The sequence below is a fragment of the Tachyglossus aculeatus genome, chromosome 4 (assembly GCF_015852505.1).
Source record: "Tachyglossus aculeatus isolate mTacAcu1 chromosome 4, mTacAcu1.pri, whole genome shotgun sequence".
NCBI lineage: Eukaryota > Metazoa > Chordata > Mammalia > Monotremata > Tachyglossidae > Tachyglossus > Tachyglossus aculeatus.
Genome location: NC_052069.1, coordinates 124,766,274 through 124,791,412, shown reverse-complemented (window position 1 = coordinate 124,791,412; position 25,139 = coordinate 124,766,274). Strand labels below are relative to the sequence as shown.

Below are 25,139 nucleotides of genomic sequence, written 5' to 3'. Positions count from 1 at the left end.
TCCCCCAGTGCTTAGAACAGGGCTTGGCACATAGTAAGCACTTAACAAATACCATTATTATTATTATTATTAATATTAATAAAAGAAATTCCCTTATTACGCTGTAAGCTCCTTGAAGGTGAAGATCAAGTCTGCCAACTGTACTGACTGAACTCTCCCAAGCACCTAGTACAGTGATCTGCACAAAGCAAGCAAATGCTCAATAAATACTATTGATTGACTGATCACTGGGCACAACCCAGGGGAGGAGGAGTTCCTCACTTTTTCCTTTAGTTTTCCTACCTGGACTGGGCTGCTACCCCTCAAACCTGCCACTCCATGACAAGTCTGCCAGGAACACCAGGGAGGAGCAGGAAAAAGAGAACATAGAGTCAATCATTCAGTCAGTCAGTCAGTCAGTCATTCAATCATATTTATTGAATGCTTACTGTGTGCAGAGCACTGTATTAAGCACTTGGGAAGTACTAGTTGGAAACATATAGAGATGGTCCCTACCCGATAATGGGCTCACAGTCTAGAAGGGGGAGACAGACAACAAAACAAAACATGCAGACAGGTGTCAAAATCATCAGAACAAATAGAATTAAAGCTATATGCACATAATTAACAAAATAAATAGAATAGTAAATATGTACATGTAAAATAGAGTAATAAATCTGTACAAATATATATACAAGTGCTGTGGGGAGGGGAAGGAGGTAAGGCTGGGGGTGATGGGGAGGAGGAGAGGAAAAAGAGGGCTCAGTCTGGGAAGGCCTCCTGGAGGAGGTGAGCTCTCAGTAAGGCTTTGAAGGAAGAAAGAGAGCTAGCTTGGTGGATGTGTGGAAGGAGGGCATTCCAGGCCAGGGGAAGGACGTGGGCTGGGGGTCGATGGCGGGACAGGCGAGAACGAGGCACAGTGAGGAGGTTGGTGGCATTCATTCATTCATTCATTCATTCATTCAATCATATTTATTGAGCGCTTACTGTGTGCAGAGCACTGTACGAAGCGCTTGGGAAGTACAAGTTGGCAACATATAGAGATGGTCCCTACCCAACAGCGGGCTCACAGTCTAGAAGGGGGAGACAGACAACAAAACAAAACATATTAACAAAATAAAATAAATAGAATAAATATGTACAAATAAAATAAATAAATAAATAGAGTAATAAATACGTACAAACATATATACATATATACAGGTGCTGTGGGGAGGGGAAGGAGGCAAGGCCGGGGAGATGGGGAGGGGGAGGAGGGGGAGAGGAAGGAGGGGGCTCAGTCTGGGAAGGCCTCCTGGAGGAGGTAAGCTCTCAATAGGGCTTTGAAGGGAGGAAGAGAGCTAGCTTGGCGGATGTGTGGAGGGAGGGCATTCCAGGTCAGGGGTAAGACGTGGGCCGGGGGTCGACGGCAGGACAGGCGAGAACAAGGCACGGTGAGGAGATTAGCAGAAGAGGAGTGGAGGGTGCAGGCTGGGCTGTAGGAGAGAAGGGAGGTGAGGTAGGAGGGGGCGAGATGATGGAGAGCCTTGAAGCCGAGGGTGAGGAGTTTTTGCCTGATGCATAGGTTGATTGGTAGCCACTGGAGATTTTTGAGGAGGGGAGTAACATGCCCAGAGCGTTTCTACACAAAGACGATCCGGGCAGTGGCGTGAAGTATAGATTGAAGTGGGGAGAGACAAGAGGATGGGAGATCAGAGAGGAGGCTGATGCAGTAATCCAGTTGGGACAGGATGAGCAATTGAACGAGCAGGGTAGCAGTTTGGATGGAGAGGAAAGGGCGAATCTTGGCAATGTTGCGGAGGTGAGACCGGAAGGTTTTGGTGATGGATTGGATGTAAGGGGTGAACGAGAGAGCGGAGTCGAGGATGACACCAAGGTTGCAGGCTTGTGAGACGGGAAGGATGGAAGTGCCGTCAACAGTGATGGGAAAGTCAGGGAGAGGGCAGGGTTTGGGAGGGAAGATAAGGAGTTCAGTCTTGGACATGTTGAGTGTAGGCAGCAGAGGAAAAGAGGGTGCGAGCTGGTCTGTAGAAGGAGAGAAGGGAGGTGAGGTAGGAGGGGGCGAGGTGATGGACAGCCTTGAAGCCGAAAGTGATTTTTGCTTGATGCATATGTGGACAGGCAGCCAGTGGAGATTTTTGAGGAGGGGAGTGACATCCCCAGAGCACTTCTGTACAAAGATAATCAGGGCAGCAGAGTGAAGTATAGACTGAAGCGGGGAGAGACAGGAGGGTGGGAGATCATAGAGGAGGCTGATGTAGTAATCCAGTCGAGATGGGATGAGAGATTGAATCAGCAAGGTAGTGGTTTGGATGGAGAGGAAAGGGCGGATCTTGGCGATGTTGTGGAGGTGAGACCGGCAGGTTTTGGTGACAGATTGGATGTGTGGGGTGAATGAGAGAGTGGAGTCGAGGATGACACCTAGTCTGTGGGCTTGTGAGACAGGAAGGATGGTCTACGGTGACGGGAAAGTCAGGGAGAGGGCAGGATTTGGGAGGGAAGATAAGGTGTTCAGTCTTGGATATATTGAGTTTTAGATGGCGGGCAGATGTCCAGATGGAGATATCCTGAAGGCAGAAGGAAATACAAGCCTGGAGGGAGGGACAGAGAGCAGGGGCAGAGATGTAGATTTGGGTCTCATCAGCGTTGAGATGATAGTTGAAGCCATGGGAGCGAATGAGTTCACCAAGGGAGTGAGTGTAGATAGAGAACAGAAGGGACCAAGAACTGACCCTTGAGGAACCCCTACAGTAAGGGGATGGGGGGGGGGGGAGCCCAGTCATATTTATTGAATGCTTACTGTGTGCAGAGCACTGTACTAAGTGCTTGAGAGAGTATAATATACCAGAGTTGGTGGACATGTTCTCTGCCCACAGAGAGCTTACAGTCTAGAGAGGAGCTTACAGTTGAGAGACTGTACATGTTGGGGCTGAGATAGACTTTAGTTTCAGGCCTGAGGGGGAGGTGCAGAGTGTCCCACCAATTTCCTAGAGCTGGAGACCCGGCAGCCCTGTCCTTGACTGAGGGAAATCACCAAGAACTACACAGCTGAAACATGGAGAGTTCAAACCATGATAAGGCAAACCGACAGGCCCCACGTGCAGGTTTGAGGAGTGCTGTTCCTTGTAAAAGCAGTGGCTGCATCAGTGGTTCACCAGTTCTTCCTTTGGACCAACTCACTGTTTCACTGCCTCTGCAGACACTGTTAACCCACATTTCCATCAGACATTCCAACTACAGTGCACAGAAAATGGACATCTCCCTTGCCTCAAACCTGCTCATCACTGCATTCCAGGAAAAGCGATTATACATAGCTCTCCATGGCAGGTGCAATAATATGACCAAGTCAGTGCTTCCTTTTTAAGCTGCTTTGTAAGGTACCTCTGTAGAGGTTTAAGGGTTTCAGAGGCCAAATTCCTGTTGTTTCCAAAATGATTTACCTGCCTTCCAAATAGTAGTTGAGCTTGTTCTGCTCCAAGTTTTCACTCAAGAAGGAAAAGAAAGGGTGAGACTTGAAGAGGCTGAGTGCTGAGAAAGTGGGGCGGGAGACTCCCTTGGCCAGGAAGCAGTAGCTGGGGAAGTTTGTGATCGTCAGTGTTGGAAGTTCATCTGGAGAAATGAGAGAGACAGGTGAGGTAGATTTTGTGCTCCTACCAGAAGGACCCAATACTTATTTTTTACAAATTTCACCACACTGAATCTGAGAAGATAGAGATCGCCCCTCCACTCCAGGTAGAATGAAGGGACTGGATGACATTGTTGAGAAGAACACAAGAGGTGAGACGCACCTGCTTGACCACTTTTTAAGCACAATAGTCCCCTTTCAACACAATGGAATTCAGTTTCATCAATCATGATTTCCAGTAAATCTCAAGGCCTCCTTCATACTCACTGTTTTCTTCTGGTACTCAGCTTCTGCTGTTCGCAGACCTGGACTGGGTAAACATTCCAAAAAGAGGGGCAGAGAAAATGACTCAAGAAGAAGTCCCCCTTTTTTTGTCATGCCACACAGGCTCCAGGTTCTCCCTTTAACTTCTCTGCAATTCTTTTCCACGGTCAAATCTGATTATTTATGAATTTTCCCTAGCACTTTCTTCTTAAGAGATTTGTAAAAAGTACTAGGCACTTCCTATACTATGCAAAGAACTATCAAACACTGAACACTTTTCTAAACATCACAAGAGCCCAAATGAGTCAGAGGGATGGTAAGAGTAAGAAAGGGAAGCCGCATGAGGAGAAAGTGGGGGAGGTGAGAAGAGGCTTTTGGGAAGCCAATAATAACAATGATAATAATAATAGTGGTATTTGTTAGGTGCTACATGCCCGACACTGTACTAAGCTCTGGGGTGAATATGAGCAAATCAGGTTGGACACTGTCTCTGTCCAACGTGGGGCTCACAGTCTCAAACCCCATTTTATAGAGGAAGTAACTGAAGCCCAGAGAAGGTAAGGGACTTGCCCAAGGCCACACAGCAGACAAGTGGTGGAGCCGGGATTAGAACCCAGGACCTTCTGACTCTCAGGCCCTTGCTCCATCCACTATGTCATGCTGCTTCTCATAAAACCAAGGAAACCACGGTCTTCCTGACTGGGATAGAAACATATATCAAATGGGAGCCAGGCTCCACGTCACCTTCATTTTCTGTGAGAACTCGACCAGGGGAGGGTTGCTCCCTCAGGAGGCGAGGACGGCCCCTTTCGATCCTGCGGTGGGTCTCCCAGCAGTGAGGGTGTTGGCAAAGAGTGCAGCCACAGGTACTCTCGTCCCACCGGCTGACATCCACCACTGGCATCTCCTCCATCAGCCTGAAACAGAAACCAGTGGAAGAACAGAACCTACAGCTTTGGAGGAAATAATCTAGCAGGCTGAGTACATTGCCTAGGGAAAAATATGCGGCCTGGGCCTTAATTGGTAGAACATACATCAGATGTGTACAGGCAGCTTCAAAATAGCAAGTACTAAAGAGGGAGCAATATAGGATGGACAGGGAATCATATGAACAAAAGAAAGTTGGACTAGTGGGAAAGCCTTCCATAAAGCTAAAGAGACTTGTAGGTTCCCATTTTCCCTAGATAGAACTATAATATTAGAATCGAGAATGGATGGCCAGGATGACCTAGATGAGCCAAAAAGTGGTTTCATCAGTGCAAGACTATATTGCAAATCTTTATAATGATGAGTGTGGTGAACACTAAATAAGGTACACCAAGAAATTTCCAGTGGGAAGAATCTGTGAGGAAGAACATACAGCCTTGAGACAAATCCGGACAGCCTGAAGGTGAAAGTTTCAAGATTTAAAAAGAACAAGGAGCATAGCTCCTAGAGAAGGAAGAGGATGTCAAAGAAGAATGGTGTGGGGGGGCGGGGGGGAGAGGGGAAGTAACATCAATCAATCTATCATATTTATTGAGTATTTACTGTGTGCAAAGCACTATACTATGCCCTTGGGAGAGTATAATACAACAGAGTTGGTGGATATGTTCCCTACCCAGAGTTAGCTGGGTGGAAGGGAGGAGGAATATTAAGGAGTTTGGAGGAGTCACTGACTAGACTGTGAGCCCACTGTTGGGTAGGGACTGTCTCTATATGTTGCCAACTTGTACTTCCCAAGCGTTTAGTACAGTGCTCTGCACACAGTAAGTGCTCAATAAATACGATTGAGTGATTGAGAAGGATTCACTGGATGACTCCCAAATCTACATCTCGAGTCCTGATCTTTCTCCTCTCTGCAGTCTCATATTTCCTCCTGCCTCCAGGACATCTCTACTTGGATGTCCGGCGGTCTCCTCAAACTTAACAGGTTCAAAACTGAACTTCTCTTCTTCCTACCCAAATCCTGTCTTCTCCCTGACTTTCCCATCACTAGAGACATCATCGCCACCCTCCCTGTCTCATAAGCCAATAACCCTGGCATTATCCTCGACTCATCTCTCTCATTCAAACTATATATTCAATCTTTCATTGAATCATGCTGGTTCAACCTTCAAGATATTGCTAAAATCTGCCCTTTCCTCTCTATTCAAACTGCTGCTGTTACACTGATCCAAGCACTAATCTTTTAGACTGTGAACCCATTGTTGGGTGGGGACCATCTTTATATGTTGCCAACTTGTACTTCCCAAGCGCTTAGTACGGTGTTCTGCACACAGTAAGTGCTCAATAAATATGATTGAATGAATGAATTCAATGAATAATCCTATTTTGCCTTGACTACTGCATCAACCTCCTTTCTGACCTCCCTGCCTCCTGTCTCTCCCAACTCTATTCCTGACGTCACTTGCTGCCCAGGTCATTTTTCTACAAAGCCATTTAGTCCATGTTTCCCCACTCCTCAACAACTTCCAGTGGTTGCCCATCCACCGCCATATCAAACAGAATCTCCTTTCCATCAACTTTAAAGCACTCAATCACCTTGGTCCCTCCTACCTTATCTACCTGATTTCCTTACTACAACCCAGCCCTCATACTTTGTTCCTCTAATGCCAACCTACTCACTGTACTTCGATCTCATCTATCTCACCACCAAATTCTCATCCACGTCATGCCTCTGGCCTGGAACTCCGCCCCTTCATATCCAGCAGACCATCACTCTCCCCACTTTCAAAGCCTTAGTAAAATCACATCTCCTCCAAGAGGACTTCCCTAAGCTCTCATTTCCTCTTCTCCCACTCCCTTCTGAGAGGACTTCCCTGAATAAGCCCTCATTTCCTCTTCTCCCACTCCCTTCTGAGCTGTCCTTGCACTTGGATTTGAACTCCTTAGTCACCCCACCCTCAGACCCACAGCACTTATGCACGTATCCGTAATTTATTTATCTATAGTAACGTCTGTCTCCTCTTCTAAACTGTAAGCTACTTGTGGGCAGGAATCATATGTACCAACTCTATTACACAGTACTCTCCCAAGTGCCTAGTACAGTACTCAGCACACAGTAAGTGTTCAACAAATATGATTGATTGATGGAGGCAGGTCACCGGGGTTTGAAGGGAGGGCTGAGCTAGGGCAGGACACTGGGAGTTTCATGGGGGTGTTGCGTAGGGTTAAGAAACTGAGATTTGAAGGGGACATTGGCTAGGAGTAAGGTACTGAGATTTGGAGGTGGGGTTGGGTGGGGATAGGATGTTGAAATTTAAGGGGGAGTTGGCTAGGAGTTGTATATTGGAATTTAGAAGGGGCGTTGGCTAGGAATAGGATAGTGAGATTTGGAGGGGCGTTGGGTAGGGGTAGGAAATTGGAATTTGAAGGAAATGTTGGCTAGGAGTAGGATATTGAGATTTGGAGGAGGTGTCGGGTAGGGGTAGGAAGTTGAGGTTTAAGGGGGAATTGGCTAGGAGTAGGATATTGGGATATAATAATAATAATAATAATAATAGTATTTGTTAAGAGCTTACTATGTGCAAAGCACTGTTCTAAGTGCTGGGGAGGTTACAAGGTGATCAGGATGTCCCGCGGGTGGGGGCCTCATAGTTTTAATCCCTATTTTACAGATGAGGTAACTGAGGCACAGAGAAGTTAAGTGACTTGCCCAAAGTCACACAGCTAACAGTTAGCAGAGCGGGATTTGAACCCATGACCTCTGACTCCAAAGCACGGGCTATTTCCACTGAGCCACGCTGCTTCTCTATGAAGAGATATGAAGCGGGTGCTGGCTAGAGGGAGGAGAGTGAGATTTGGAGAGGGTTTTGGCTAGGGGTAAGATAGTAAGAACCGTTAGAAACGTTGCAGATGATGGTAGAGGACAGGACGTTCTGGAGAAAGTACTTCCATGGGGTCGCTATGAATTGGGAACGACTCGACGTTAATAATAATAACGATGACAATGATAAGGATAGTAAGATTTAGAGGGGGCAGTGGGTGGCGCTGATGATGATGGTATTTGTTAAGCGCTTATTATATGCCAAGCACTGTTCTAAGCGCTGGGGGGGATACAAGGTTATCAGGTTGTCCCACGTGGGGCTCAGTCTTAATCCCCATTTTACAGATGAGATAACTGAGGCCCAGGGAAGTGCCTTGCCTTAAGTCACACAACTGACAAGTGGCAGAGTCTAGAGTCGAACCCGCGACTTCTGACTACTAAGCCACGCTGCTTCCATCTGGCGGAAAGGAGCACTAAGTGGAGCACTTGAGTGTTAAAGAAGGGATGGGGGAGGCCGAGAGAGTCAGAGCCGGGGGCTGGGCCCTTCAAAGCCCTACTGAGAGCTCACCTCCTCCAGGAGGCCTTCCCACACTGAGCCCCCTCCTTACCTCCTTCCTCTCCCCACAGCACCTGTATATACGTTTGTACGTATTTATTACTCTGTTTATTTTACTTGTACATATTTATTTTATTTTGTTAATATGTTTTGTTTTGTCCTCTGTCTCCCCCTTCTAGACTGTGAGCCCGCTGTTGGGTAGGGACCGTCTCCATATGTTGCCGACTTGTACTTCCCAAGCGCTTAGTACAGTGCTTTGCACACAGTAAGCGCTCAATAAATACGATTGAATGAATGAATCCACTCTGCCATGCTGCCTACTTGCACATATCTATTCTATTGTACATATCTATTCTACTTATTTTATTTTGTTAATATGTTTTGTTCTCTGTCTCCCCCTTCTAGACTGTGAGCCCACTGTTGAGTAGGGACCGTCTTCATATGTTGCCGACTTGTACTTCCCAAGCGCTTAGTACAGTGCTCCGCACCCAGTAAGCGCGCAATAAATACGATTGAATGAATGAATCCACTCTGCCATGCTGCTTACTTGTACATATCTATTCTATTGTACATATCTATTCTATTGTACATATCTATTCTATTTATTTTATTTTGTTAATACGTTTTGTTCTCTGTCTCCCCCTTCTAGACTGTGAGCCCACTGTTGGGTAGGGACCGTCTCCATAAGTTGCCGACTTCGACTTCCCAAGCGCTTAGTACAGTGTTCTGCACCCAGTAAGCGCTCAATAAATGCGATTGAATGAATGAATGAATGAATCCACTCTGCCATGCTGCTTACTTGTACATATCTATTCTATTGTACATATCTATTCTATTTATTTTATTTTGTTAATCTGTTTTGTTCTCTGTCTCCCCCTTCTAGACTGCGAGCCCACTGTTGGGTAGGGACCGTCTCCATATGTTGCCGACTTGTACTTCCCAAGCGCTTAGTACAGTGCTCTGCACCCAGTAAGCGCTCAATAAATACGATTGAATGAATGAATCCACTCTGCCATGCTGCTTACTTGTACATATCTATTCTATTGTACATATCTATTCTATTTATTTTATTTTGTTAATATGTTCTGTTCTCTGTCTCCCCCTTCTAGACTGTGAGCCCACTGTTGGGTAGGGATTGTCTCTATTTCTCGCTGGACTGTACTTCCCAAGCGCTTAGTCCAGTGCTCTGCACCCAGTAAGCGCTCAATAAATACAATTGAATGAATGAATCCACTCTGCCATGCTGCTTACTTGTACATATCTATTCTATTGTACATATCTATTCTATTTATTTTATTTTGTTAATATTTTCTGTTCTCTGTCTCCCCCTTGTAGACTGTGAGTCCACTGTGGGGTAGGGACCGTCTCATATGTTGCCGACTAGTACTTCCCAAGCGCTTAGTACAGTGCTCTGCACACAGTAAGCGCTCAATAAATATGATTGAATGAATGAATACACTCTGCCATGCCTCTACTTCTCGCTGAACTGTACTTCCCAAGCGCTTAGTCCAGTGCTCTGCACACAGTAAGCGCTCAATAAATACGACTGAATGAATGAATGAATCCACTCTGCCATGCTGCTTACTTGTACATATCTATTCTATTGTACGTATCTACTCTATTTTATTTTGTTAATATGTTCTGTTCTCTGTCTCCCCCTTCTAGACTGTGAGCCTGCTGTTGGGCAGGGATTGTCTCTACTTCTTGCTGAACTGTACTTCCCGAGCGCTTAGTCCAGTGCTCTGCACCCAGTAAGCGCTCAATAAATACGACTGAATGAATGAATGAATCCACTCTGCCATGCTGCTTACTTGTACATATCTATTCTATTGTACATATCTATTCTATTTATTTTATTTTGTTAATATGGTCTGTTCTCTGTCTCCCCCTTCTAGACTGCGAGCCCACTGTTGGGTAGGGACCGTCTCCATATGTTGCCGACTTGTACTTCCCAAGCGCTTAGTACAGTGCTCTGCACCCAGTAAGCGCTCAATAAATACGATTGAATGAATGAATCCACTCTGCCATGCTGCTTACTTGTACATATCTATTCTATTGTACATATCTATTCTATTTATTTTATTTTGTTAATCTGTTTTGTTCTCTGTCTCCCCCTTCTAGACTGCGAGCCCACTGTTGGGTAGGGACCGTCTCTATATGTTGCCGACTTGGGCTTCCCAAGCGCTTAGTCCAGTGCTCTGCACCCAGTAAGCGCTCAATAAATACGATTGATTGATTGATTTTATTTTGTTAATATGTTCTGTTCTCTGTCTCCCCCTTCTAGACTGTGAGTCCACTGTGGGGTAGGGACCGTCTCCATATGTTGCCGACTAGTACTTCCCAAGCGCTTAGTACAGTGCTCTGCACACAGTAAGCGCTCAATAAATACGATTGAATGAATGAATACACTCTGCCATTCCTCTATTTCTTGCTGAACTGTACTTCCCAAGTGCTTAGTACAGTGCTCTGCACACAGTAAGCACTCAATAAATACGACTGAATGAATGAATGAATGAATCCACTCTGCCATGCTGCTTACTTGTACATATCAATTCTGTTGTACATATCTATTCTATTTATTTTATTTTGTTAATATGTTCTGTTCTCTGTCTCCCCCTTCTAGACTGTGAGCCCGCTGTTGGGCAGGGATTGTCTCTATTTCTCGCTGAACTGTCCTTCCCGAGCGCTTAGCCCAGTGCTCTGCACCCAATAAGCGCTCAATAAATACGACTGAATGAATGAATCCACTCTGCCATGCTGCTTACTTGTACATCTCTATTCTATTTATTTTATTTTGTTAGTATGGTCTGTTCTCCGTCTCCCCCTTCTAGACTGTGAGCCCGCTGTTGGGCAGGGATTGTCTCTATGTCTCGCTGAACTGTACTTCCCGAGCGCTTAGCCCAGTGCTCTGCACCCAGTAAGCGCTCAATAAATACGACTGATTGATTGACTGATTGGGAGGGCGGGCCGGAGGGCTTCCACCGGCGGCCACTCACGCGGGAGGCGCTGTTGAGCCGGGGGGCTCCCGACTCCCGCGGGTTCTGCGCCTGCGCCCCATCTCCAGCCCCGCCCACGCCGCGAGAGGGGATTGGACGGGCGCGAGACGAACGGACGCCGCGAGGGGGGCGGGGCTTCCGGCGCCGCTCCGGGCGCTGATTGGCCGGGGCCGGGGTCGCGCGCGCGCGCGCGCGCGCGGCGGCGGTGGCGCGCGCCTGAGGGGAGCCGGCTGCCGCTGAGGTGAGGTGAGGACGGGATCCCTGCGGTTTCCCCTCACGGGCTCGAACGAGCCGCCATGGCGGAGAAGCCGGAAGACTTGAACTTGCCCAACGCCGTCATTACCAGGATCATCAAGGAGGCGGTGAGGAACCCGGCCCCACCCGCCGGCTCACTCGTTCGATCGGACTTATCGATAATAATAATGATAATAATAATGCTGGTATTTGTTAAGCGCTTACTGTGTGCAAAGCACTGTTCTAAGCGCTGGGGGGACTACAAGGAGATGAGGGTGTCCCATGTGGGGCTCACAGTCTTCATCCCCATTATACAGATGAGGAAACTGAGGCACAGAGACTTGCCCAAGGTCACCCAGCAGACCTGTGGGGGAGGCGGGATACGAACCCAGGACCTGTGACTCCCAAGCCCGTGCTCTTTCCACCGGTGCTCATTCAGTTGTTACTATTCATTCAATCGTATTTATCGAGCGCTTACTGTGTGCAGAGCAGTCATCATCAAGAGTATTTATTGAGCGCTTACTGTGTGCAGAGCAATCGCCCACTGTTGGGTAGGGACCGTCTCTATATGTTGCCAATTTGTACTTCCCAAGCGCTTAGTACAGTGCTCTGCACATAGTAAGCGCTCAATAAATACGATTGATGATGATGGTGATGATAAGAGTGGGCTCACAGTCTAATAATAATGGTATTTGTTAAGCGCTTTATCAATCAATCAATCGCATTTATTGAGCGCGTACTGTGTGCAGAGGAGCACTGTACTAAGCGCTTGGGAAGTCCAAGTTGGCAACATAGAGAGACAATCCCTACCCAACAGTGGGCTCAGAGTCTAAAAGAGTGGGCTCACAGTCTAATAATAATGGCATTTGTTAAGCACTTACTGTATCAATCAATCAATCGTATTTATTGAGCGCTTACTGTGTGCGGAGCACTGGACTAAGCGCTTGGGAAGTCCAAGTTGGCAACATAGAGAGAGACAGTCCCTACCCAACAGTGGGCTCACAGTCTAAAAGCGTGGGCTCACAGTCTAATAATAATGGCATTTGTTAAGCGCTTACTGTATCAATCAATCAATCATATTTATTGAGCGCTTACTGTGTGCGGAGCACTGGACTAAGCGCTTGGGAAGTCCAAGGTGGCAACATAGAGAGACAGTCCCTACCCAACAGTGGGCTCACAGTCTAAAAGAGTGGGCTCACAGTCTACTAATAATGGTATTTGTTAAGCGCTTACTGTATCAGTCAATCAATCGTATTTATTGAGCGCTTACTGTGTGCGGAGCACTGGACTAAGCGCTTGGGAAGTCCAAGGTGGCAACATAGAGAGACAGCCCCTACCCAACAGTGGGCTCACAGTCTAAAAGAGTGGGCTCACAGTCTAATAATAATGGTATTTGTTAAGCGCTTACTGTATCAATCAATCAATCGTATTTATTGAGCGCTTACTGTGTGCGGAGCACTGGACTAAGCGCTTGGGAAGTCCAAGGTGGCAACATAGAGAGACAGCCCCTACCCAGCAGTGGGCTCCCAGTCTAAAAGAGTGGGCTCACAGTCTAATAATAATGGTATTTGTTAAGCGCTTACTGTATCAATCAATCAATCGTATTTATTGAGCGCTTACTGTATGCGGAGCACTGGACTAAGCGCTTGGGAAGTCCAAGGTGGCAACATAGAGAGACAGCCCCTACCCAGCAGTGGGCTCACAGTCTAAAAGAGTGGGCTCACAGTCTAATAATAATGGTATTTGTTAAGCGCTTACTGTATCAATCAATCAATCGTATTTATTGAGCGCTTACTGTATGCGGAGCACTGGACTAAGCGCTTGGGAAGTACAAGTTGGCAACATATAGAGAGACAGTCCCTACCCAGCAGTGGGCTCACAGTCTAGAAGGGGGAGACAGAGAACAAAACCAAACATACTAACAATATAAAATAAATAGAGTAGGTATGTACAGGTAAAATAAATAAATAAATAGAGTAGTAAATATGTACAAACATATATACAAGTGCAGAGCACTGTACCAAGCGCTTGGGAAATACAAGTTGGCAACATATAGAGAGACAGTCCCTACCGAACAGTGGGCTCACAGTCTAAAAGGGGGAGACAGAGAACAAAACCAAACATACTAACAAAATAAAATAAATAGAATAGATATGTACAAGTAAAATAAATAGAGTAATAAATATGTACAAACATATATACATATATACAGGTGCTGTGGGGAAGGGAAGGAGGTAAGATGGAGGGGATGGAGAGGGGGACGAGGGGGAGAGGAAGGAAGGGGCTCAGCCTGGGAAGGCCTCCTGGAGGAGGTGAGCTTTCAGTAGGGCCTTGAAGGGAGGAAGAGAGCTACTCGTTCAATCGTACTTATTGTTAATGTTCATTCAATTATTACTATTCATTCAATCGTATTTATTGACCGCTTACTGTGTGCAGAGTAATCATAATAATAACGGTATTTGTTAAGCGCTTACTATATGCCAGGCACTGTTCTAAGCGCTGGGGTAATAGTAATAATTTTGGTATTTGTTAAGCACGTACTATGTGCAAAGCACTGTTCTAAGCGCTGGGGAGGATACAGGGTGATCAGGTTGTCCCCCAGGGGGCTCACACTCTTCATCCCCATTTTACAGATGAGGTAACTGAGGCCCAGAGAAGTGAAGTGACTTGCCCAAAGTCACACAGCTGACAATGGGCGGAGCCGCGATTTGAACCCATGACCTCTGACTCCAAAGCCCGGGCTCTTTTCCACTGAGCCACGCTGCTTCTCTAAGTAAATACAAGAAGAAGCAGCGTGGCTCAGTGGAACGAGAACGGGCTTGGGAGTTAGAGGTCATGGGTTCTAATTCCGGCCCTGCCACATGTCTGCTGTGTGACCTTGGGGAAGTTACTTAACTGCTCTGAGCTATTGTTTCCCCATCGCCACCTGAGCTGGATTTCCAAGCCTGTTCACCCGCAACGTGGGAACGATCCAAAATCAGGTCCATCATAACAATAATAATGGATTAGTTTGCATCTACCCCAGCGCTGGCCCAGAGTAAGTGCTTACCAAATACTATCATTATTTGTTTAAAAACGGCCGCTGCAGCCAGTTGTGTGACTTTGGACAAGTCACTTAGCTCCACTGTACCCCAGTTTCCTTGTCTGTATAATGGGGATTAAGACTGAGCCCCACGTGGGACAACCAGATTACGTTGTAAGTACCCCAGCACTTAGAAAAGTGCTTGACACATAGTAAGCACTTAACAAATGCCATTATTATGATGATGATGATGTAGGCATAATATAAGCAAATTGTGACGGGATCCAATTCCCACCTGTGTATTCTTTCCCAACTTGTAGTATAGTGCCCTGCAAATAGTAAGCACTTAATAAATACTCTTACCACGATCAGGTTGGCTGTGGTTCCTGGTTCACAAGGAGCTCACAGTCTAAGGGGGAGACCAGGTACCATATCCCCATTCTTACGGATGTGGAAACTGAGCCACAGGAAGTTTAAGGACTTACCCACGGTCATCCAGCAAGCAAGTGGCAGAGCCCTGATTAGTACCCGGATCTCTTGACACACACAGGTCTATTCTTTGTCTCCTAAATGGCCCAACCCTCAGTCTATTCCCCCCCCCTCCAAAGATCCGTCTCTTCTGGGCCACCTTCACACCTGCATTCCCAGGGACAAGTTGGCATCTCTATCCCTAAATGAGTTTCCTGTCATCCCCCACAGCTCCCCGACGGCGTCAACATCTCCAAAGAAGCCCGGAGTGCCATCAGTCGGGCAGCCAGTGTGTTCGTGCTCTATGCCACGTCTTGGTGAGAGACCGGGGGCGGGGGGCAGACCCTGGGGAGATTGGACAGGAGTGAGTCCAGGGTGTGACAGAGTATTGTGCAGGAATCCCTTGATTTAAGATGAGCAGCACCCACTGCCTTTTGTAAATCACAAGCTGTTTCCAGGGCCGGCTTCAGACCTTTGGCCACCCAGAAGCAGGGAAAATTTTTCCACTCCCTCCCCTCCATTCTGTATGATGTCTTTGTCATACTGCAAACCCAGCATTTTTAATGTTGCCATGCCAGAACCCACAAAAAACCCTTTTACCTAGAATAGAGCAGTTCTCCTGGGGGACCCCCTCACCCATCCCCCTTACTTCAGAGCCGTGTCTCACCCCCACAGGGGAATTGGGGTTTGGCCTTTCCCTTGGCTGACAAGTGCTTTTAAATTCTGACCATCTTCTCCAACAGTGGGCCCTGAGGCAGGCGCCTCAATCATTTACAGTCGGAAAGTGACCCTTCCTGTTTGTTTTATACCATATTGAATTAAGCTTTACACTAGCAGATTGGTTTGTGGCACTGGCTATGGAGGAGTGGGTGGTGGGTGCGTGGGAGGTGCAGGGAAGTAGGGAAATAAATCTGTGATGTGGTTGGAGGGTTGTGGGCGGATGAACAGGAAAAGTTTGAAGAGGGAGGCAGGGTTGGAGCAGAAGAGGCTGGCCAGGACAGGAGAGAGCCAATTACTAGAGAGTCACCATGACTCTTTTACTTCCAGTGAAGTAAAAGTGGGCTACCTTATCTCTGACTTGAATTAAATACAATCTGTAGGCCTTTAGTTGATTGAGTGCACAATACTGGGCAATTTGCTGCAGGAACCAATTGTGTCCTAAGGCTGAAGTTTGCCTACACCTGAGACCACAGAGGGTGAATCAGCCCATCCCCCTGCCACTCCTTAGGACTGTGAAGAAATCATTCCTATCAGTGGCTCAGCCACTGTTTTCTTCAGAGGAGTGTTCCTTGGGCCCACTGGATTTGTAGCTGAAGAAAATTCCTACAGTAGCTACAGTTTCCTTGGTCTCCTTTAATAATCCCAAATAGCACCAACATTTTTTATACTGCAAACGTGACTCCAGAAGTTAGACCACCAAGCTGCTTCTGCAGCAATCAGCACTTTCCAATCAGTCACTCATTTGTATTTACTGAGAACTTACTGTGTGCAGAGCACTGTACTAAGTGCTTGAGAGAGTATAATACAACAGAGTTAGTAGACACCTTCCCTACCTACAAGCAGGCATTGCCTCTGTTGCTTTAGACTAAGCGCCTTATCTTCCCTCCCAGACCCTGTCCTTTCTCTGACTTGCCCGTCACTGTAGACAGCACTACCATCCCTCCCGTCTCACAAGCCCGCAACCTTGGTGTCATCCTTGACTCCGTTCTCTCATTCACCCCACACATCCAATCCATCACCAAAACCTGCCGGTCTCACCTCCACAACATCACCAAGATCCACCCCTTCCTCTCCATCGAAACTGCTACCTTGCTGGTTCAATCTCATCCTATCCCGACTGGATTACTGCATCAGCCTCCTCTCTGATCTCCCATCCTCCTGTCTCTCCCCGCGTCAGTCTATACCTCACTCTGCTGCCCAGATTATCTTTGTACAGAAACGCTCTGGGCATGTCACTCCCCTCCTCAAAAATCTCCAGTGGTTGCCTGTCAACCTACGAATCAAGCAAAAGCTCCTCACTCTCGGCTTCAAGGCTATCACCTCGCCCCCTCCTAGCTCACCTCCCTTCTGTCCTTCTACAGCCCAGCCTTCACCCTCTGCTCCTCTGCCACCAGCCTCCTCACTGTGCCCCGTTCTCGCCTGTTGCACCGTCGACCCCCGACCCACGTCCTTCCCCTGGCCTGGAATGCCCTCCCCCAACACATCTGCCAAACTAGCTCCCTTCCTCCCTTCAAAGCCCTACTGAGAGCTTACCTCCTCCAGGAGGCCTTCCCAGACTGTGCCCCTTTTTCCTCTCCTCCCCTCCCAATTGCCCCCCCACCTCCTTCCCACCCCAACAACACTTGGATATAGTGTACATATATCCATATATGTATATAAAGTACATATTTATTACTTTATTTTACTTGTACATATTGACTACTCTATTAATGATGTGCATATAGCTATAATTCCATTTATTCTGATGGCACTGACACCTGTCTAACTTGTTTTGTTATCTGTCTCCCCCTTCTAGACTGTGAGCCTGTTGTTGGGTAGGGACTGTCTCTATATGTTGCCAACTTGTACTTTCCAAGTGCTTAGTACAGTGCTCTGCACACAGTAAGCGCTCAATAAATATGATTGAATGAATGAATAAATACTATTGAATGAATGAATGAATAAAGCAAAGTTTCCCAAGGCTCTGATTGCTCTTTTCTCCTTACCAAGTGCAAACAATTTTGCAATGAAAGGGAAAAGGAAGACCCTGAATGCAGGTGATGTGCTGTCAGCAATGGAAGAAATGGAGTTCCAGCGGTTCATGTCTCCTTTGAAAGAAGCTCTAGAAGGTAACTGTCCCAATGTTTTCATTAGCAATTTTTGCAAAGTAATTTTTTATTACTTTACCCAAGCCTATGGCTATCTGTGTAGGAAGTCATATTGCAAGGCACTCAAGTATAAAATTGAGAACTAGATGTGACTTGTAATCAGGAACCTTAAATTCAGGTAGCTCCGTCACTGGTCCACTGTGTGACTCAGGACAAGGTCATTTCATTCCACTCTCTGTCAACTTCTCCCTCAATAGAATAGAATTCTGTGCTAGTATCACTTCTTTTGTTCCACTGTGACTTTAAAAGGAAGGATGAACTGATGGTTAGGTTGCGATCTGAGATTCCAGGGTAGAAGATGAGGCATCAAATTTTATGCTATACTGTCTTGCTGCCACGACCCCAAGCAGGAGTAGATGTGGCACCACTTTGTTCCCCACCCCAACTCGCTCAGAACACAGCTGATACCTGGGAGACAGTAAAGGAGCACAGGAGAGGCTCTGGGCTCCATTTCTTGGGAGGAAGAGAAGGAAAGCAGTGTTTCACATACAGGAGGCACCCAACAAAAATTCTGTGGAAATTTAAAATGAGAAAGAAGGGGGAGTGGGAGAGGCACAAAGTTCGGAAGGAGGGAGGATCAAGAGGAACTATATATAGAACTTAAGAGTAAGGGAAAGGGCCATTTTTTTGTTGTTGTTGTTAATGGTATTGCTAAGTGCTTACTATGTGCCTGACCCTGTTCTAAGCACTGGGGTAGATACAGAGTAATCGGGTTGGATTCAGTTCATGTCCCACATGGGGCTCACAGTCTCCCCATTTTATAGATGAGGGAATGGAGGCACAGAAAAGTGAAGTGAATTGCCCAAGGTCACACAGCAGACAAGTGGTGGAACCCGGATTAGAACCCAGGCCCTTCTAACTCCCAGACCCATGCTGTATCCCCTAGGCCATGCTGCTTCCCCTAGGCCTCTTGGAGCTATTGGACTAAAATGGTTTGCACCTATTAGAGATATTTGGTAAACCACCTTAATTCACATATTTCATGCTAGGGAAATGTTACTGAGCGTTCAAAAGAGCCCAAATGTCCTCAGGTTTCTGAGCAGTAAACGGTTGGAGTTAGAGGACTGGTCACTGCCAGGCTGCCTTTGGAACAGGGTGAAGAGGCAGTGAAAACCCACCATCTTTATGATGCCTGCCCAGATTGTCCCACTCTCTTCCCCCTAAAATCATGGCCATTCCACCCACTTCAGCATTTAGGAAAAGCAAGGAGTCTGGTTTGGGGAGGAGGAGGAATGATGGGGGAAGAGATCTTGTGGTTGAGATCCCATGACTGGGGTTTTTCACTAGCGTTCCACACTGTCCCTGTCAAATCCAGTGGACTCTCCTGTATCCTAATATTCTTTGATCTCTCTGCTGTCTTTGATACCGGGGGCCGTTCTTTTCTCCTGGAAACATTTTGCAAGCTTGGTTTTACTGTCACAGATCTCCTGGTTCTCCTCTTACCTCTGTGGCTGATCCTTCTTGGGCTCTTCCACCAACTCTTCCTCTCCCTCCCATTTCCCACCTAAGGGTATCTTCTTCTCACTTACACTCACTCCCTTGAAAAGCTCATCTGCTCATGGCTTCAACTACTACCTCTATGTGGATGACGCCCAATCCTCTCCCCTTCTATGCAATCCCGCTTTTCTTTCTGCCTCCAAGAAATCATTACGTGGGTCTCCTGCCGTCACCTCAAGCTCGACATGTCCAAAACTGAACTCATCATTCCTCTCATCTGCCTGATTCTCAAAAAACTTCAATGTTACCCACTTCTCTTCATGTTAAGCAGAAACTCCCAGTCATTGGCTTTGTCACTTAATCAGCTTTCTCCCTCCTATTTTAACCACTCTCTTTTCCTACAACACCCCAATTTGCAGTTTTCAGTCCCCTCAAGCTAACCTACCCTCACTGTGCATCATTCTGTCTCTACCAACGTCTTGCTCAGAGCCTTCCTCAGATTCAAATCCACCAAGTGAAAGGTCTTCCCATCTTTAAAGCCCTTCTCATATTGCCTCCAGGAAGCCTTCCCTGATTAATTTATTTTATTCCTGGGTTATATCCCCTAATGACCACTTCAGCACTTTGGCTCCAGCTGTGAACTTGTGTACTCACACAACCACCTGTGGCACTTCTGTAGCACATTGAATTTAACCTTTAACTTCTTCCTCTGTAAATTATTTTAGTCTATCTCTTCCCTAGATTGTAAGCTTCTTCAGGGCAGGGATCATGTGTGCTGGCTGTTGTGTGCCCCCAAGCACTTAATACAGTGGCTGTACAGACAGGCACTCCAAAAATCGATCAATTGCTTTTAGCTTCTACTGGTCATCTCCAGCTGCCCCTCTCATGCATCTCCAGCTTCCTGTCCTCCCTCCTCCCATCAGCGTCTGATGGACCCTTAAGTTAAGTAAATGCTCCTTGAACCGAGGGCCACGGTTTGTTCCCCTTTATACTCCCACATTGTCTAGCATATAATTCTGCACCAGGTGGGAACTTTGTAAATACTGTGGCACTTGGTTATACCATGCTAAATCCAGTCCCTCCTCCCAATAATCTCCTCATTCCTCTTTCAGCATACAGGCGAGAGCAGAAAGGTAAAAAGGAAGCCTCCGAGCAGAAGAAGAAGGACAAGGACAAAAAGTTGGACTCCGAAGAACAAGACAAGAACCGGGAGGAGGACAACGATGAGGATGATGAAAGAATGGAAGAAGAAGAACAGAATGATGATGATGAAGTAGACAATTGACCTGGATGGGGAAAAGGGTAGTAGACAGCTTGCAGTCAGCTTCTACTCTCCCTCCATGGCTCATTGACCCTTGGCTATAACTGTTCTGGTACTGGAGGGCGTGAGAAACCCCAGAAGAACTCTTTGAAATTGTCCCAGCACCAAAACACCTGCCCCACTGCCCCTCCTCCCCCCATGTTGGGGACCCCTTAAGCCCTGATTTGCATAACCCAGTGATGGGATGTGGCCTTTGACTATCTGGATTCTGACCTGCTACTAAATTGCAGTGCCCAATCTTTCCAGTTTGGCAGGACTATATGTAGCCATCCCATCTATCCCATTTCCCCTTCTATGTCACCTGAGTCACCGAAGCTTCTGAAAGAAATGCTGGCTGTATGCAGGGAGAGCTGGTTAGCTTGAACATAGCTTGTGAAAGAAAGGGCCTGGAGAACTGGATTCAGGTCACCATCAGAAAGGTTTGGGGGAAGAATGAGGTTGTCTTGGCTGTTGCCTGGACTAATTTAAAAATCTCTCAGCAAAGCCCTGATTTTTGTTCTTGCAGTTCTCTTCTAGATCTTTAGGGTTGAGGATTCCATTGCTGGTTGGCATAGTCATCCTTACCAGCCCATACTTTCCCACTTCACATCCATTTTACATTTACTTTGCCGCCCAAGGGTCAGGTCTTAAATGATCATCCTAACATCAAAAAGTCATTTTAGTGTTTGATTCCTTTTCCCCTTCTGCCTACTTTTCAGAGTGTGTCACCATTTGTGTGCCTCTCACGTAACGCTTGGAAACAGACCCAAGCTTTCCATACTATATGATAAGGACCTGGTGTCCCCATCTTCTGCTTCCTACCTTCCCTTATTGAGTAAACTGTCCATTCAGTTTTTCTTTGGTACATTCCCCAGGCTAATGGGGAAGAGAACCTCTTGTGCTCCTACCCCAGATCCTCTCTTCACAGGGTCACCCCTGTAAAGGGGAGGCTCAGCAAGCCACACTGTGTTCATGATTGTGTGAGTACGGCAGCCCTGCTCAAGGGCCAGAAACTACATCCCAGAGATACCCAGACAGGTGTGCTCTTCAGGTGTGAACCAGGGCATACGGCAGATGTGCAGTCATGGTGGACAGTAGTAGTAGAGGTAATATTTATTAAAGCACTTACTGTTTGCAGAGCACCACACTAAGTTCTTGGGGGAAAAAAAAGTACCCAGGTGGGAATTAGACATGGTCCCTGTCCCTTGAGGGGTGTCAGAGTGCTTGTGCACAGAAGGGTAGCAATTTTCTCATCTATCTCCAAGAACTCAGTTCTTCCTCCAGGCCCCCAGTGCGCTCACTTTCTGTTAGGAAATCACACTGTTTGCTTTGTTTCCCAAGACTCATCCTGTTTAGTCTCAGAAAGCCAGAGTTTATCCGGTTGTTTGATTCCACTCTCATGCCTTTGAAAACAGCTTGGAAAACCACCACACCTTAAGCCCAATGTGATGGTGTTCAAGGAATCTCATTCCCCAGAGTAAATTTCCTTCCTCTTGCTGCTTTGTGAAGTAACTGGGATGGAAATCTTTGGTTCCTTTGGACTTTCCATACAATTCTCCCCAAGGAATGTTTGTCTCAGTTTTGGAATGATTCCCAACGATTGAATGGTTATTCCTGGAAGACCACAGCTAAACTGTTGCTTTAAGAAAGAGATTCACCGTTGTAAATACATTCCAATTCCTATGTGCCGCTTATAAAACTAGGCAGGAATCTGGGACTGAAAATGCCTGGAACCTAATTCCAGCTGCAGCAGATATTTCTGCCCAGTCTCAAGTATTTTCTGAGATGCCTTTTCCTATAAGATAGTGAATGTGAGTCCCCTCTGGCAAGAGTATAGTAAAGAGAAATAAAGTTTTGGCATAACGTTCACTTATTCTCCAAAGTTAAGATGAAACAATCTCATTTTTACCCTATGTTCTGATGAGTAATTTGTTTTTTATATAAATAAAAATCTAATGAAAACTTTAACATCTGCCCTAAATTATATGTTGTTCCTAATGACTATTTGCAGAGAAATTTTGAAAAACATAAAATATGTCCATCCTGCCTTTGGCCTTTAGTTGAGTCGTGTTCTTTGGGAATGAATTACAGTAAGTATTTTACTGTAGAAGAGGTGCAGCCAAATATAATACAAATATAGGCGCTTTTAAAGATCATCAGAAATTGAGGAGCCTCAATTTCTCAACAAGAGTTATAGGGGGTTGAGGGAATCCTCAGAGGAATTTTGACTGATTACAAGGCAATCAGTTTGGACATAGTCCCTGCCCCATAATCTTAACCCCCATTTTATAGATGAGGTAACTATTCATTTCATTAATTGCTTTGATTTATAAAAAGAAATTCAAAATGCATGTTTCATATAAGGGTTGGTCCCTAACCTCCAGGCCTGATTCTCTTACCAAGAAAGATCCTTGAGAACCACAAAAAGTGGTGGAAGAAGAAATAACTCAGCATGGGGGGGATTCATCAATTATTGGGCGCTTACTGTGTGCAGAGCACTGTACTAAGCGCTTGGGAAGTACAAGTTGGCAACATATACAGTCCCTACCCAACAGTGGGCTCACAGTCTAAAAGGGGGAGACAGAGAACAAAACCAAACATACTAACAAAATAAAATAAATAGAATAGATATGTACAAGTAAAATAGAGTAACAAATACGTACAAACATATATACATATATACAATCTGAAAACAAGTTCTACCATATTCTTTATTTGGCAAAAGACAAAAGAAAATGCTTTGATATGTCAGGAACAACAGCCTATTGGTCTTTTAGTAGCAGAGGGAAAAATGGCAATTGACAATCATCCTCAAGACTAAGCTCTGTGGGCAGGGATCATGTCTGCTAACAGTAGCTTGTGGTATTGTGCTCACTCAAGCGCTTAGTACAGTGCTCAGTACCCAGTAGGCACTCAATAAATATCACCCCAATAAGGCAGTGCTTTTGTAAAGCTATTTTTCCCCTCAGTTCTATGTGAGACTTTGGTGCTGACATCCCTTTTCCCCTCAAAATGGCCTGTGAACTGAATGGGCAGGAAATGAAATGGGAGGGTAGAAAACAAGCTGAAGCATGGGAGGGTAGGAAACAAGCTTGAAGCCGGGGGAAAGCTGGCGGGATTATTTAAATAGGTGTATTCAAATCTGTCAGCCAGTAACCTCAATTAGGAATTGACTCAAGATCTTGCAACATTTTTGAAAGTTTATGGAGAACCGGTGAGGTGCCTGAACAGTCAGATGGACGAGACTTGTATATTAAATGGAGAAGGCAGTGCTCCCTCACTAGACTGTAAATTCCTTCAGGGGAGGAATCATGTCTAACAACTCTCTTCGTATTGCATTCTCCCAAGCACTTAGTACAGTGCTCTGCACACAGTAAGCACTCGGTAATTACCACCGATTGATTGATTGGGCGACTCTTGTATACCTTGATAAATGTATGCTAATCTATCAGTGGTATTTACTGAGCACCGACTGAGTGCTAAGAGACTACAACAGTTGTAAGACATTACCCGACTTCAAGGAGTTTACAATTAATGGGGAAGATGAATGTTATTTACAGGTATCAGTAGATAGTATTTATTGAGCATGTACTGTGTGCTGCGCACTATACTAAGCCTGGGATAGTGCACTAGAGGTAATAGAGATGATCTCTGCCCTCAGGGAATTTACAATCTAGCAGAGTAGAGGAAGGATAAAGCAGAAAGCAGTACAAGCATCAGGATGAAACAAGTAATTGAATATACAGATAAACATAGAAATAAAAAATAAGAAGCATGGCCCTGTAAAAAGAGCAAGGGACTGGAAATCAGAAGACCTACTCTAATCCTAGCTCTGTCACTTGCAGTATGATCTTGGGCAAGTCAATTAATCTGGGCCTCAGTTTCCTCATTTGTAAAATGGGGATTAAAGACCTGTTCTCCCCCTTAGACTGAGTCTCATGTGAGACAGGGACTGTCTCTGACTGTACCTACCCTATGCTTAGCAAAAATGTTTGTCCCATAGTATGTGTTTATATCCCAGCTCTGCCAATTGTCAGCTTTGTGACCTTGGGCAAGTCACTTAGCTTCTCTGTTCCTCAGTTACCTCATCTGTAAAATGGGGATTAAGACTGCGAGCCCCACGTGGGACAATCTGATCACCTTGTATCCTCCCCAGCGCTTAGAACAGTGCTTTGCACATAGTAAGCGCTTAATAAATGCCGTCATTATTATTATTAAATCAGGGAACATATGAACGTATTGACAGGAGACATGAATGCGATCGCTCCCCTCCCATCCGCCGTTCTGGATCAGGCCCCGGGGGAAAGATTTTGGCTGAAACTGCAGTAGGGCTTGTTTGCTTTTAGCCCTGCACCTCATAATCAATTAATCAATCAATTAGTGGTATTTATTGGGCATTTACTACATGCACAGAACTGTAGTAAACGCTTGGGAGAGTATAACAGAATTAGCAGACACGTTCCCTGCCCATAGCGAGCTTAGTGTCCAATCAATCGTATTTATTAAGCTTTACTATGGCCACAGCAGTGTACTAAATAACAATAATGATGGCATTTGTTAAGTACTATGTGCGAAGCACTGTTCTAAACGCTTGGGAGGGTAAAATACAACAGAATTAGCAGCTACGTTCCCTGCCCATAACA

At 45.9% G+C, this 25,139-nt stretch overlaps 2 protein-coding genes across 2 annotated transcripts in view; one reads left to right on the top strand and one right to left on the bottom strand.

The window, feature by feature from the left end:
- The window catches only part of C4H9orf43 (chromosome 4 C9orf43 homolog), a 28,241-nt gene extending 16,775 nt beyond the window's left edge, over positions 1-11,466 (bottom strand). The window contains exons 1-5 of the mRNA XM_038745691.1: positions 11,457-11,466; positions 11,169-11,404; positions 5,229-5,299; positions 4,613-4,785; positions 3,420-3,588 (exon numbers count right to left, since the gene is read on the bottom strand). Coding sequence (XP_038601619.1) covers positions 3,420-3,588; positions 4,613-4,785; positions 5,229-5,299; positions 11,169-11,404; positions 11,457-11,466 — 659 coding nt within the window. The remainder of the gene's footprint in view (positions 1-3,419; positions 3,589-4,612; positions 4,786-5,228; positions 5,300-11,168; positions 11,405-11,456) is intronic.
- POLE3 (DNA polymerase epsilon 3, accessory subunit) lies at positions 11,391-22,464 on the top strand. Its single transcript, XM_038745426.1, has 4 exons — positions 11,391-11,530; positions 15,124-15,209; positions 17,602-17,720; positions 20,309-22,464. Exons 1-4 carry the CDS (start codon positions 11,465-11,467, stop codon positions 20,479-20,481), a joined length of 444 nt encoding a protein of 147 aa, XP_038601354.1. The 5' UTR covers positions 11,391-11,464; the 3' UTR covers positions 20,482-22,464.
- The last annotated feature ends 2,675 nt before the right edge of the window (positions 22,465-25,139 follow it).